Source organism: Schistocerca cancellata, chromosome 2 (genome assembly GCF_023864275.1).
Source record: "Schistocerca cancellata isolate TAMUIC-IGC-003103 chromosome 2, iqSchCanc2.1, whole genome shotgun sequence".
NCBI lineage: Eukaryota > Metazoa > Arthropoda > Insecta > Orthoptera > Acrididae > Schistocerca > Schistocerca cancellata.
The window spans coordinates 704940394-704957163 of record NC_064627.1 but is presented as its reverse complement, the minus strand read 5'-3'; the positions used below and the strand labels follow the sequence as shown (position 1 = coordinate 704957163).

General features: G+C 41.8%; 1 protein-coding gene across 2 annotated transcripts in view; it reads right to left on the bottom strand.

The window, feature by feature from the left end:
- The window catches only part of LOC126162495 (run domain Beclin-1-interacting and cysteine-rich domain-containing protein), a 234971-nt gene that overhangs the window by 62603 nt on the left and 155598 nt on the right, over positions 1-16770 (bottom strand). The window contains exon 8 of one of the 2 annotated variants that reach the window (XM_049919039.1): positions 15479-15687. In XM_049919039.1, the coding sequence (XP_049774996.1) occupies positions 15479-15687 (209 nt within the window). The remainder of the gene's footprint in view (positions 1-15478; positions 15688-16770) is intronic. The other variant, XM_049919040.1, reaches the window with a different exon arrangement.

The following is a 16770-nucleotide window of genomic DNA, read 5'->3' as shown; positions in this document are numbered from 1 at the left end:
TGCATGAAAACTCGAAATGTGCGAAAGAACTATTACATCATCAAAGCTCGTCACATGTTTTGCTGCATGAAAACTCAAAATGTCGTCATCTAATACTGAAAAAGCTGTCAATACGAATCTACCCAAGACTGGTGTGGTTTCTCGATCTAATTAAGTCTATTTTGTCACTGTGTGCTGGATAAAACAAAACAGGCCTTTCTAATATTTCAGCAATTTTAACACACACCAAATAAGTGAGACTGTTTTGGCAATAATGATCATTTTTATAGTACGGCAATATAATTCACAAAGTACCAATACTAAATACCCATTTGGCCTACTACAATCAGAAAGGTTTATGTTAGGAAATAGTTTCACATTTCATTCATACACTCCAGTTTCTCATGCACGAGACAGAAAACTGGTAGAATGAAATTTTTGTATAAATTTGTGTGATGTCCCTGTTTCTTCTCCTTCCTCGTTCTGACAAACAATCTCGTCATCACTAATTCTGTAACTATTACTACCACTGCCAAAACTCATTCTCCACTTACCTTTACTAACCCTGCCACAATCACCAGTTTAGCTATCCAGCGATTATTCTCTGGTTAGGCGTCATGATGTGTTCGTACAATATGTTTTCCGCGCTACTCCCAGAATGGAACTTAAGTGGCTGCTAGCTGGGGACTACAACTGGCTCTGTCTAGTGTAGTGATCTGTCCAAAAATTTTCTGTCAGAATTTCACTTTCTTGGATACACCGAGAAGATAATACATAATCTTTCTTACCTGTTATTCTTGTTAGTCGTTTATTTCCACTCTGGTAGTCTGAATCTTTGGATTTCGCTTGTAATTATAACAACGCTGAACATTTGCAAACTGAATCAACCACATAAACAAGCAGCAGTTGGCATTCACCGGTTCGGCTCTATTCTGCTCAGCTCGTATAGCCCCGTCCCGTTTTTTCTGCAGGAAAGTTCATTTCTAGATGCGACGAGGATTCCCTTGGCCGAGACAACATGTACACTACGCATGCATTCAAAAACCAACTTATAATTCATTCAGAGATCAACTTAGAATGTGTTCAAAAAGTCCAAAAACCAGCAGGGGTGCGTTTCAAAATCATATGAATAATTGATAGACTGACGTGCGCTGGATGCTAGGTACTTTGTGAAACAAGTTTTTTTCCTCAAGAATGTGAATTTGCCCCCTCCCCAGAAATTGCCGCTCAGCTCAGATAAGCTGGTTTGCCGCCCCCGGGCCTGCTGCGCACACGTGAATCTGGCAGCTTGGGCGCGCCAGCAAAATGTTTCTGGGTACCCCATGTCGCTGGTTGCTGCTACTGCTGCATACACAGCAGCCATTAATATAACTAGACCTTTTTAAAATCTTAATTTACAACAAAATTTGATAAAAGTAGCCTTACCACAGATACATTATCTATCTAGAAATTCATCTATGAAGTAAGAGAAATTGGATCAGCAAGCAGCTTTTTAAAAAAATCATTTCTGCCAGCAGAAGTGCTCAGATATTTTTGTGGCTGCATACTTTGCTCTATTCTGTGCAAGATTAAGGATAAGTTGAGGATAGCAGAAGGCTATTTTTGTTCCTACAGTTTTATTTAGGAACGATACACTTACTTCCAAATTGTGACCGATTCTTCACATCAGATTTCATAAAAAGAGTACATGTATTGTGAGGAAGTTTTAGGTATGCCTAAATTTTTGAACAGCTGCATATAGAAAGTTCCTTGCAGCACATATTAATGTGTTAAATACTTTGTGTTTATGTGTGGAACTGCCACAGAAAATTATTCTGTATGACATCAATGAATGGAAGTATGCATGGTAATACAATATTTTAATGCTTTCATTGTCAAAACCAGCAATTACCCATACTGCAAATGCAACTGAACTCAAGTGTTAGCGGCATAATAACTTCGGTTCATACATCATCAACAAGTGTAAATTGCATCTAGCTTGAAAAATAAACAAAAGAATACCAGAAGACTTAAGGGATAAGAAACAGTGAAGAATAAATGAAATGCCTCTTCTCAGTGGAGTGTGATCCGATACCTTTTGTCAGAATATGACCACTGGGCCATCTAGAGATCTTCCTAGTCTCCCAAAACGCCAAACCCCACAGTCTGGTTCAGGTTCATTGGTGATGTCTTCGCGATGTGGACTCAGCGCCAACACACACTATCTTCATTCCTTCACAACCTCAACACCTTATCTCCCATTGCCTCACATGGTCCTCTTCAACCCAGCATGCTGCCTTCCTTAGACGTTGACCACCTCCTCTTGTGTATTCCGACAGCTGTCGTCCCTTTCACACCAGAAAAATCGTCCCTATACAACCTGGCCACCTGGGGACAGTGTATCACCAGTGACGGGAACTTCCCTGCTTAGTATGCTGAAGGTCTTACCAAGGCCTTCACAGTCAGGCACTGTCCTCCAGACCTAGTCTGCAAACAGATCTCCCATGACATTTCCCCTAGTACCACCCCAGACTGGAATGACTGAACCACATCCTTCGCCAGGACTTTGACCTATCATCAAGCGCTGACGTGAGGAACATCCTACCCGAGATCCTTCCGACCCCTCCTAAAGTGGTCATCCATTGTCTACCCAGCCTACACAACATCCTAGCCCATCCTTATGCCACTCCCAACCCAACCCGTTGCCACAAGGATCATATCCCTATGGAAGACCCAGGTGCAAGACCTACCCAATCCAGCCACCCAGAACTTCCTATTCCAGTCCTGCCTCAGATTTCTCCAACCCATCACTGGCCGAGCCACCTGTGAAAGCAGCCATATCATTTGCCAGCTCTGTTGCAATCATTGCACAGCTTTTTATATTGGTATGACCGCCAACCGGTGGTACACCAGGGTAAATGACCACTGTCAAACTCTAGCCAGAGCAAAGTAGACCATCCCGTCGCACAACATAAAGCTGAACATAACATGCCTGATTTCAATGGCTGCTTCATTACCTGAGCCATCTGGATCCTCCCCTCCACCACCAGCTTATCTGAAATGTGCACATGGGAGTTATCCTTACAATACATTCTCTGCTCCCGTAACTATCCCGGCCTCAACTTACAGAAACATAGTGCCACCACAACCTCCACCCAACAGCTTCCACTCCCTCTCTCCTATCATCTCTTCTCCATTCTTGTCTCCCGCACTCTTTGTTTGCCATCCTCTGCCAACGCACCTGCCCATCTTTCCCCACTCCTCTCCTTTTTCACTCCTTTTTCCCCCACAACCTGCTGACTTGTGCCTGTTGGCATTCTAGTCCTTGCACGTGTCGCAAGACACTCACCCCCACCCATACACCACTATCTCTTCCCATTTCCTGCCCACACCAGATTGATGCTTGCATCCCATGTGATTGCTGCATTCTGGCCAAGCTGCTGGAGATGGTGGTCATGTGTGCATGAAATGTGCTCACTTGTGTGTATAAATGGTGTGTACTTCTCCTTTGGTGATGAAAGCAGTGACTGAAAACTTTATGTAAGCGCCTTTTAATTACGTCTGTCTGCAACTTAATGTGCCTTCTTTACGGTAAGCAGTAATTTATCTTTTCCTACATTGTTGATATTCATACCTGGAGTTTCCATTGTATGATTTAGTGTTACTTGCCCATTGCATTTACTGAAACCAATAAACCTTCTACTCCAGCCATTTGACTCTTTGTAACATGGTTTTACTGTGGTTGGGTCATTAATCCTGATTTCAGGCCCATCGTCTTCAAAGAGATTTGGCGTGTTCACTGTCAATCAAACTTTTATACCATCTTTTTTTAAGAAAAGCTATAAGACAATGCTGTTACAACCATTTCAACAACATTTGTGTGTTCTCAGATGATTATAAACACTGAATTTTTCCCTGTTTGCTTAGAGATGATAAGAAATTTAATCCAGCTGCTATAATATCATTGTAGACATACACTATGTGATCAAAAGTATCCGGGCAGCTGGCTGAAAATGACTTACAAGTTCAAGGCACCCTCCATCTGCAATGATGGAACTCAATATGGTGTTGGCCCACTCTTGGCCTTGATGACAGCTTCCACTCGCGCAGACATACATTTGATCATGTGCTGGAAGGTTTCTTGGGGAATGGCAGACCATTCTTCATGGAGTGCTGCATTGAGGAGAGGTATCGATGTCAGTCGGTGAGGCCTGGCACGAAGACGGCATTCCAAAACATCTCAAAGGTGTTCAATAGGGTTCAGGTCAGGACTCTGTCCAGGCCAGTCTATTACAGGGATGTTATTGTCATGTAACCACTCCACAACAGGCCATGCATTATGAACAGGTGCTCGATCGTGTTGAAAGATGCAAGCACCATCCCCGAATTGCTATTCAACAGTGGGAAGCAAGAAGGTACTTAAAACACCAATGTAGGCCTGTGATGTAATAGTGCCACACAAAACAACAAGGGGTGCAAGACCACTTCATGAAAAACACAACCACACCATAACACCACTGCCTCCGAATTTTACTGTAGGCACTACACATGCTGCCAGATGATGTTCGTCATACCCACACCCTGCCATCAGATCGCCACACTGCGTACCACGATTTGTCACTCCACACAATGTTTTTCCTCTGTTCAATCGTCCAATGCTTACACTCCTTACACCATGCGAGTCCTCATTTGGCATTTACCGGCGTGATGTGTGGCTTACGAGCATCCACTCGACCATGAAACCTAAGTTTTCTCACCACCCACCTAACTGTCATAGTACTTGCAGTGGATCCTGATGTAGTTTGGAATTTCTGTGTGATGGTCTGTGTTGATGTCTGCTTACTACACATTATGATCCTCTTCGACTGTCAGCAGTCTCTGTCAGTCAACAGACGAGGTCAGCCTGAACGATTTTGTGCTGTACATGTCCCTTCACGTTTCCACTTCACTATCACATCGGGAACAGTGGACCTAGGGATGTTTATGGTGTAGAAATCTTGCGTACAGACATATGACACAAGTGACACACAATCACCTGACCACGTTTGAAGTCTGTGAGTTCTGCAGAACGTCCCATTCTGCTCTCTCACAATGTTTAATGACTACTAAGGCTGCTGATATGGAGTACCTGGCAGAAGGTGGCAGCACAATGCACCTAATATGAAAAACATATGTTTATGGTGGTGTCCGGATACATTTGATCACATAGTGTATATTGATGACCTGAGATTTTTCTGTTACATATTTCATGGAAAACACAGATGGTAATGAGTAAAAACTGAAAGTAACTATGGATGAGAGTATTTAGTTTCTCTTTGAAAACGATGGACTTGAAATCAGGGTTAATTATCCAAATGCAGCCACAGCAAAGCATGTTGTAAAGATTCAAATGGTTGGAGCAGAAAGTTCATCAGTATCAGTAGACGTGTCTCAGACCACAGTGGCCAGTGACAGTGGTCATGTGTGTGTGTGTGTGTGCTGCGCTGTGATATGTGTGTGTGTGTGTGTGTGTGTGAGGGGAGGGAGAGAGAGAGAGAGAGAGAGAGAGAGAGAGAGAGAGAATGCGCACACCTGTGTGTGTTTTCCATTTCTGAAGAGGGCTTTTTTTGTCCAAAAGCTACAATGTTTAGCAGTCTTTTCACAGTGCTTTTGTGTGCCTCAGTACCTCCTCTACAGGGTGAGTAACAACCTGCCCTTTTCATAATATTGTTAGTATTTTGTTACTTCAACATATGTATAATTTGATTTATGATCAGCTAAAAATTGTAAAATGGATACTATAAAGTGACAGAATTCAGCACATATCACGTTTATAAGGTTATGGAATTTTATGAGCTACTGAAGTTTGGTCAAGGATTTTTATCCATTTCATTACATTGTTGATACACCTCTACAACTGCTAAACTGTTGATGAAGACAGTCAAAGTCTACTGCTGAACAACTTTACAAAGTGTTAAAGCATTCATCTTCAGCAGTTTTGTATTCTCTGACAACATGAACAGTTATCTAAATACATTCTGTCAATGAAAGTAACTTAGGACAAGCCTCACGCTTAGAGACTGTAGTTATCAAGACAGTAGAACCATCCCCCCCCCCCCTCCAATGACTTTTTGGGCTGATTTTAGTCTTCACAGTTAATTTTAGTCTTCGCAGTTAAATTGGTCCCCTTTCTGAAGAACAACTTCTCCTCCTATGCATGTTACTTAAATCAGAAATTTCTCATTAGGAAATTTGTGTCTTTACATTTCCTTTTGTGTATAGCACTGGATTCTTATTCCGGAAGAGAGAGGTTGAAATGCCCACCCAGCCAGCCATATTTATGTTTTCATTGCTCTCCCTAAATCAACAGAAAAATTCCTGACCTGCATCACAATGATGTTCACTGATTTGGCTGAACAAATAGAGAATCACACATGCTATGCATCACTGCTCCTTTTCAGATCTGACGATAATCGTAAAGTTGAAATCTATTAAGTAATATTTCATTTTAGACACTATAGAACATTTGAGAACTGTATTTTGTTTACCAAAATACAAGTAATTTTTTACTCTTCTGTTTATTTCTTTTGCTTTTCATTAAGCCACTGCCTATGACTGCCCTAAACAGGAAAAAAAATCATCAACATGTTTGATGACTCCATTGTTAATTAGTATTAATTTCTTTACAGCTTGTTTATTATACATTATTTTAGCCTTCTTTAATTGATTTTCAGATCTACTTCCAAACTTGCTTCATGAAGTTCTTCCATTAGTTAGTGAAGTTTATCTGAACTAGAGACAGAAAGTACTGTGTCATCAGCAAAACAATGGTACCACTTACTCAATTTGCTTTTCTTTTTCCCAATTCAGGGATCTTACTCTGCGGCTTCTGATAACAGTTTAGGTGATGTGGAATATCCTTTCCTGACTCCTCTTTCAGTTCTTAATTTCTTACTCTTTAGATTAAATTAACTTAAAACTGTACATTAATTTACAGATTCTTCAGTATACTAACAGAGGTTATCTATATTCTCTATCTGAAGTGCTGTTGGTGCAGATTTAATTGAAATTTGGCCAAAAGACCTAACAAAATTTATGAATTTAGGGCAAAAAGGTGAGTCATTCTCACTGATTTATTCTATAACAAACTGAAAAAGACCCACTTTGTTATGTAAATTGAATGTGGAGGGGGGAGGAAGGGGATGGGAGGGCAGGGAAGGGATCAGCTGCATAAGAAGTTTATGCGGAATCAACAACGAATGGTGAAAATGTGTGCCGGACCAGGACTCGAACCCAGGATCTTCTGCTTACTAGGCAGTTGTGTTAACCACTGCACCACCCGGACACAGTATTTATCATAAATGCATGGACTATCTGAGCAGCCTCCCCAGCCACCTCACATTCCCACCTAGTGCCACCGAACAGACACCACACATTCATATAAAAGACCCACTCTGTATAGTCCTTTATTCCATTTGTTTTCTGAATGAGAAAATAGTTCAGTTAACCATTAGATTTGTGTACCATCTAACTTCCTAAAATTATTTGTCATAAACTACACTTGGTCTTCAACTTCCTAAAATTATTTGTCATAAACTACACTTGGTCTTTTGTTTTTGGGTGCAAAGATGAATAAGTTTCGTGGTTGGCCTACATGTGAACATCCTACATGTAATTGTTTGTGGAATAAACATGAGTCTTTTAAATTCTCTTGATAGCTTTGAAATGTTCATTTTTATGTTTTATTGATAGCCATACTGTATGCTAATCTAACTAGAAAGGAGTGCAATTTGTGATGTGAATACTAAATTTTATAGTTCATATTTCCATGTCCATAATGTTGTTTAGAAGCTTTTTTTGTGACAGCACAATAGGAACACTGAGTGAATTTCTGTTGACAAGTTTACACTTCCCTTTTAGTTCATCTTTGTAGCAATTGATTTAAATACCTTTCTTCCCCTGGTATCATATCCTGTATTCACTGATCTGCTTGAACTACACATTTTTTGTTGCTGCAATTTTTCACTTACAAAACCATTCTTTCTCTCTCTATCTTTTTTCAGTGAGTTGCACCTCTGTCTTTACTGTGTTGCACAACTCATTGGTTAAGACAGTTTTGCCAGAATGTGGATCAGTACTATATGTGTCACTTCCAAGTTGCATTCCAAAACATTCCAGAATATTCTAGAACATTTATTAATGTGTGACCATATTCATAAAAGCTCAAGAACATTACAGAAAATCCTCAGTTTTTTCACTAGAAAATTACACTGATGCAAAAGAGTATGTTTCCTGGTGACCACCACAATGTGATGGCAATCATTTGAAACACTCTTATCTCCATAACGACAACAGCTTCCACCTCACGACGAGGGAACCAAGGTCAGGTAGGCAAAGTTTGCGCGCAAGCTACAAATGCTCGCTGAGAATTGCGAAAGCAGGGAAACCTAACACTGGATACAGAAGTCAGTGATTGGGAGCTGGGCGGTTTTGGATGTATCGACCCACTTGTTGCTATAGAAATGAGTCTACTTGGTCTTCAGATTTGAATGTCTTTCCATTCTAAAATGATATTTTTGGCTAGGAACAAGGCAGTTCAGGCAATAAGTGGTGTAACTTCATGAACCTCTCTCTTACCTCATGTGGAGAAAGGTGTGCAGCATACTGCTGCATCCATTTTCAATAAGCTACCATAAGAATTTAAAAACCTTAGCAGTAATCCACGCACTTTCAAATCGAAACTGAAGAGTTTCCTCATGGGTCACTCCTCCTATTCTGTCGAGGACTTCCTTGAAAAATTAAGCTGATTCTTGTTGTATTGTTGATTGCGTTTGCTTAAACTTATGGCTTTACTTTTTTCAGGTTCATAAACATTTTATTTTTATCTGTTATTATTTTTATGTTGTAATTTCATGTACTGACACATTCCGTGACCTTGGAGCTTTGCTCCTCAATTTGGTCCTGTGGAACTTGACATGTAAACAAATAAGACTTCTATTTTTGTAGAGTACACATGATCCACTTTTGGGGATTGTTTTCTTTCTCAAATATTCTGTAATAATTTTGCAATTTCCTTTTTACTTCTTTTCTGCCTGCTTTAATAATTTATATTGAGACACCAATATCTATTGGCACCTCTCCTTTCTTCATGCCTTGAGTGTCTTTACTTATCTCATCTGTTACAATTACAATAATAATAATAATAAACCCCGTGGAGGCCCGGGAAAAGAATAAGCCTCCGGTATGTTCTGCCAGTCGTAAAAGGCGACGAAAAGGACAAACCACTAATAGGACTACCCCCCCCCCCCCCTTAGTGTGATTAGTTGGTTCAGGACAGAACTAATGAAGCCTCGGACAAGCGCTGTCATGGTCGGGGACGACGCTTGAACCCTATGCCCGTCCACAATGGTAATGACACTGCTAGCCACACGGAAAATGACAATATTGTCATCCTCCCAGCGGATAAAGGCTCCACAACTGTCGTACTTGACCGTGTGGAGTATGTGGCAGAAGGACTGCGTCAACTCTCTGACACCTCAACCTACAAAGCTGTTACCCAGGATCCCATTCCCTCCATCCAGACTGAGCAGCAAAAAATCCTAAAAATCCAAGGTCCCTCACAAGGCCTCACAACGGCTTCCATAGACTTACTCACTCCTCCTGAGCCATGTACCCCTACCTTCTACCTATTACCCAAAATCCACAAAGAGAACCATCCTGGCCGTCCCATTGTAGCAGGCTTCAAAGCCCCAACCGAACGTATCTCAGCTCTGGTAGACCAGCACATCCAACCTATCACCCGCAGACTCATATCCTACATCAAAGACACAAACCACTTCCTAGAATGCCTCAAATCCATTCCCACTCCTCTCCCACCTGAAATCTTTCTTGTCACCATAGATGCTACATCCCTTTACATAAACATCCCACATACCCATGGTCTCTCTGCCCTTGAGCACTACCTCTCCCAACGCCCACCCGAAGATCTTCCAAAAACCTTGTTCCTTATCACACTTACCAACTTCATCCTCACTCATAATTACTTCACTTTTGAAGGCCAGACCTACAAACAAATCAGGGGAACGGCCATGGGAACCAGGATGGCTCCGTCCTATGCCAATCTCTTCATGGGCCGCATGGAGGAGGCTTTCCTGAAGACCCAACAGCTGCTTCCCCTGGCCTGGTATAGGTTTATAGATGACATCTTTGTGGTCTGGACTCATGGTGAAGAAACACTCCTTAATTTCCTCCATAACCTCAACTCCTTTTCGAATCTGAATTTCACCTGGTCCTTCTCCAAAACCCAAGCCACCTTCCTGGATGTTGACGTTCATCTTGTTGAAGCTCACATCCACACCTCTGACCATATCAAACCCACAAACAAACAACAGTACCTTCACTTTGATAGCTGCCATCCATTCCACATCAAATGCTCCCTTCCCTACAGCCTAGGTATTCGTGGCAAACGTATCTGCTCCAGTGACGAATCCCTCAACAATTACACCAATAACCTGACCAGTGCTTTCCTCTCCCGCAACTATCCTGCAGACCTTGTCACAAACAGATTTCCCGAGCAATACATTCCTCCCCATCCAACAACAATGTTCCTACCCCCAGACCACACAGAAGCATCCCCCTTGTCACCAAATATTATCCTGGCCTCGAAAATATCAACAAATTATTCTGCCAGGGATATGACTTTCTCAAGTCAACCCCTGAAATGAGATCATCCCTTGACAAAATTCTCCCCACACCACCCAGAGTTGCCTTTCGTCGCCCCCCCTAACCTCCGTAACATCCTTGTTAAACCCTACACTATTCCCAGACTACCTTCTCTACCCAGCGGTTCCTACCCCTGTAACCGACCCTGCTGCAAAACCTGCCCCATGCATCCCCCCACAACCACCTACTCCAGCCCCGCTACTGGTAAAACGTACACAATTCAAGGCAGGGCCACGTGTGAAACTACACATGTCATTTATCAACTGACATGCCTGCACTGCACAGCCTTTTACATTGGTATGACAACAACTAAACTGGCCGAGCGCATGAACGGACACAGACGAACTGTCCGTCTAGGAGATGCCCAATACTCAGTAGCGGAGCATGCCCTACAGCATAATTCTAGGGACCTAGGAACCTGCTACACCGTATGTGCCATTTGGCTTCTCCCACCCAACACCAGTCCATCTGAACTGCGGAGACGGGAACTTGCACTCCAACACATCCTTTCATCCCGCCATCCCCCTGGACTGAACCTACGTTAGACAACCTTACTCCCATTTACTCTTCAGTCTTCTCCTCTTTCCCTTTCCTCTTTAGCCATTCACGCATCTTTTCATCCTACATAGTTGTGTTTATCTTTATACTATATACCTCTTTACTTCTGTATGCATCCTCTTTGGTTTGAAGCTGGCACAGTACTTACAGTAGAATATCTTTGGCTTCCCTCTGACAACCATGCCTCCATCCTTGCTACCCTCCCTATTTTCCTTTCCCTGTTGCTTCATAACCTGGGTTGTGAGTAACTGAATCTCCTTTCCCCTCTTCCCTTTCTTTCCCCTCTCTCCTCCCCGATGAAGAAACATTTGTTCCGAAAGCTAGGAACGTAAATTTTCGGTTCTGTTTTATGTGTATCTATCGGCTGTACTGAGCTGAGGTAAGTACTGGCCAGCCCCTCTATCTCTTTGTTAGTATTTGTTTCACATCTTTATATGAGATTTTCCATTAATCATTTAGAAATGTAGTGTCTCCCCAGCATAAATATCTTTTTTATTTTATTCATTCTCTCTTGGTGTCATCTTTATTTTCTACTGTAGTGCCTCATATCATCTTGCAAACATTTCCCAACTGATATGTTAATTGCAAAATTCTATGAGATTTCGATAATACCATTTACTCAAGTGTCTCATCCTCTTTAAAAGGTACCTTGAAACTATAAAAAACAAGTTGAAATCATTTCTGCCTGACAACTACTCCGACACCATAGATGAATTTTTGAGTATACAATATACATGCGGATGGGTTACATTCAACAAAATTTGTTGTAAATTAATATTAAAAAATCCAGTCAATGATCAATCTGTTGCACTGTTTACACATAGAAAATTACTTTATTTGTAAACCTACTGACACGTGCCACAACATAGTGATTAGCTACAAATGAGATCTATAAGGCCTACAAATGCTAGACTAACCTTTTAAAGAATAATAATAATAAAAAAATATTAGTTCAGTACATCCATTATTGGATTAAGTTATACATATAAGTCTATGACTTTGATATTAGACACTAAGTGAAAGATATTGAGGCTTAGGTTAGCTATCTCCATTCATACTGCACAACGTACTAAATATTGTTTGGTAAATTGCACTAGTATTACCTGCCCCATTTTATCCAAGATGCTGCAATGATGCAGCATGATGCACTATACTTTCTTTGAACAATACCTCACCAAAGTTCTCTGAGCTTTGTGGATATTATGAACAAGCATCATATAAACACTTTACTATCTATGCCCAGAATCCTGAAGTAAACTAAAGTCTAGCATTTGCTACTGAAAGATTCATACAACAGTTTCATCTTATAATGGTCTGAATGGTCACACTGAGGTATTTACGTGATATCCATTTTTTCTAGAGATAAAAAGGACGGGTATACACTCACGTGCGCGCGCACACACACACACACACACACACACACACACACACACAGAGATGGATGTGTGTGTGTGTGTGTGCACGAGTGTACACCCATCCTTTTTTCCCCCTAAGGTAAGTCTTTCCGCTCCCGTGATTGGAATGACTCCTTACCCTCTCCCTTAAAACCCACATCCTTTCGTCTTTCCCTCTCCTTCCCTCTTTCCTGACGAAGCAACCGTTGGTTGTGAAAGTGAAACCTAGAATTTTGTGGGTATGTTTGTGTGTCTATCGACGCGCCAGCACTTTCGTTTGGTAAGTCACATCATCTTTGTTTTTAGATATATTTTTCAATTTTTCCCACGTGGAATGTTTCCCTCTATATATATATATATATATATATATATATATATATATATATATATATATATATATATGGTTATAATAGAAGGAAACATTCCACGAAGGAAAAATATATTTAAAAACAAAGATGATGTGACTTACCAAATGAAAGTGCTGGCAGGTCGACAGACACACAAACAAACACAAACATACACACAAAATTCAAGCTTTCGCAACCAACGGTTGCCTCGTCAGGAAAGAGGGAAGGAGAAGGAAAGACAAAAGGATATAGGTTTTAAGGGAGAGGGTAAGGAGTCATTCCAATCCCGGGAGCGGAAAGACTTACCTTAGGGGGAAAAAAGGACAGGTATACACTCGCACACACACACATATCCATCCACACATACACAGACACAAGCAGACATTTGTAAAGGCAAAGAGTTTGGGCAGAGATGTCAGTCGGGACGGAAGTACAGAGGCAAAGATGATGTTGAAAGACAGGTGAGGTATGAGCGGCGGCAGATTGAAATTAGAAATTAGCGGAGATTGAGGCCTGGCGGATAGCGAGAAGAGAGGATATGCTGAAGGGCAAGTTCCCATCTCCGGAGTTCTGACAGGTTGGTGTTAGTGGGAAGTATCCAGATAACCCGGACGGTGTAACACTGTGCCAAGATGTGCTGGCCGTGCACCAAGGCATGTTTAGCCACAGGGTGATCCTCATTACCAACACCTGTCCAATGGGCAGCTGCACACGTCCGTCCACATCAAACCCACCAACAAGCAACAGTACCTCCATTACGACAGCTGCCACCCATTCCACATCAAACGGTCCCTTCCCTACAGCCTAGGTCTTCGTGGCAAACGAATCTGCTCCAGTCCGGAATCCCTGAGGCATTACACCAACAACCTGACAACAGCTTTCGCATCCCGCAACTACCCTCCCGACCTGGTACAGAAGCAAATAACCAGAGCCACTTCCTCATCCTCTCAAACCCAGAACCTCCCACAGAAGAACCACAAAAGTGCCCCACTTGTGACAGGATACTTTCCGGGACTGGATCAGATTCTGAATGTGGCTCTCCAGCAGGGATACGACTTCCTCAAATCCTGCCCTGAAATTAGATCCATCCTTCATGAAATCCTCCCCACTCCACCAAGAGTGTCTTTCCGCCGTCCACCTAACCTTCGTAACCTCTTGGTTCATCCCTATGAAATCCCCAAACCACCTTCCCTACCCTCTGGCTCCTACCCTTGTAACCGCCCCCGGTGTAAAACCTGTCCCATGCACCCTCCCACCACCACCTACTCCAGTCCTGTAACCCGGAAGGTGTACACAATCAAAGGCAGAGCCACGTGTGAAAGCACCCACGTGATCTACCACCTGACCTGCCTACACTGTGATGCATTCTATGTGGGAATGACCAGCAACAAACTGTCCATTCGCATGAATGGACACAGGCAGACAGTGTTTGTTGGTAATGAGGATCACCCTGTGGCTAAACATGCCTTGGTGCACGGCCAGCACATCTTGGCACAGTGTTACACCGTCCGGGTTATCTGGATACTTCCCACTAACACCAACCTGTCAGAACTCCGGAGATGGGAACTTGCCCTTCAGCATATCCTCTCTTCTCGCTATCCGCCATGCCTCAATCTCCGCTAATTTCTAATTTCAATCTGCCGCCGCTCATACCTCACCTGTCTTTCAACATCATCTTTGCCTCTGTACTTCCGTCCCGACTGACATCTCTGCCCAAACTCTTTGCCTTTACAAATGTCTGCTTGTGTCTGTGTATGTGTGGATGGATATGTGTGTGTGTGCGAGTGTATACCTGTCCTTTTTTCCCCCTAAGGTAAGTCTTTCCGCTCCCGGGATTGGAATGACTCCTTACCCTCTCCCTTAAAACCTATATCCTTTTGTCTTTCCTTCTCCTTCCCTCTTTCCTGACGAGGCAACCGTTGGTTGCGAAAGCTTGAATTTTGTGTGTATGTTTGTGTTTGTTTGTGTGTCTGATGTGACTTACCAAATGAAAGTGCTGGCAGGTCGACAGACACACAAACGAACACAAACATACACACAAAATTCAAGCTTTCGCAACAAACTGTTGCCTCATCAGGAAAGAGGGAACAGTTTGTTGCGAAAGCTTGAATTTTGTGTGTATGTTTGTGTTCGTTTGTGTGTCTGTCGACCTGCCAGCACTTTCATTTGGTAAGTCACATCATCTTTGTTTTTAGGTATATTTTTCCTTCGTGGAATGTTTCCTTCTATTATAACCATATCATTAATTTGAACCCAACAATTATATATATATATACACACACACTTCTCATTAAGAAAATCTGCAAGTTCTGCAGGCCCTTATGTACTGATAGTGAAGAAAACAGAGAGAAGCTGTCAACTTAATTTCAAAAACTGTAACAAGAGCATAAGAATATGAACCAGCAAGTGCAAAGCATATTAAATTTTAGGTTAATTACAGCAGCATGTAAGCACCTGTTCTTGGCAAACTCTACCAGCTAATGAAGTGCAATGACTACTGAACAATGTTCTGTAACTTACTTGTTGTGGAGCATCCTGTTCAGAAACTAGCCACTGCAGGTCAGAGGCACGGGGCAGCTGCTTCTCACTGAACCTCCGTATCAGTGATAAGGCAACTCCTTCGGCTGATACAATCGACTCTGTCAGAGGCACATCAGTTCCTGTGCGGGATACAGGGGGCCTTGAAAGATCAGCCTCAGAATACAGTGATGCCATTGAAACAGAGAGGCCTGCAGGAATCATGTATAAAGTAGCCAATGAAGATTAAGTTACAGTACACTCTAAACCACACAATAAAAAAATATACACAAAATAAAATGCTTGTAAATGTAAAACTGACAATACCTATACAAGACGTATCTAATATGACATCGGAGGAGAGTTACCCTTTGCATTGTTTTAGCAATTTAGCATGCATTCACTACCCACCCCACAGACTCTGTCATCCAGGAAGATCCACAAAAGATCTGCCAGTATTACAGGTCACTGTCGCTGAGAAATTTAAAATTTTTAGTGTCCAGAATACTTGCTTGAGGATTATGTAGATGTTGTAAGCAGGTGAGTTTTTCATAAAATACAAGGCACAGAAGCCTCCCTGGTTGCAAGAAACTGAGAATGAAATCTCCCAGGTACAATTTTGGTAAACTAAAACCTTTCATATGCATCACTAAAACTGACACAGCAGCATTCAAAGTGAAAAGATTTTTCCAGTGTTTTCTGCACATATCATCTCTTTTGGAATCCTAGAAGATGAACAAAAAATTGAAAAACCATGTACAAACCAAGAACACAACATGGGAATCTTTACTATGAGCAATGTATAGATAATAGCTGTAGTAACTGGGACAGCAAATCACTACCTTAAAGAACACCATATCTTGTGGGAACATTGATGTGAAAGCATGTTGCCAACTCTAAATCTGAAATATCTTGTCTGAAGGACTGCACTATAATAATGAGAAGTATACTACACAAATCTCAGCTTTGTAGTTGTTACGTGATGTTTTATCAGCAGCCAATATAAGACTAATTACTCCCCTCTCCCCCCAATTCTCTCTCTCTCTCTCTCTCTCTCTCTCTCTCTCTCTCTCTCACACACACACACACACACACACACAAACACACACAGTAATCGGGTATTTGCACATTTTTATTTTATTTGTGGGCACTTTGTTTGGAACAAGTAATACATACAATATCTGGTCCAAACTGATGTTTGGATGAGCTAGACAGTTCAAAATGTGAGGACCTGAAATGTATTATTCAACAATAAATCAGAAATTGCTTGTGATAAAGCAATGAAAATTGACGTA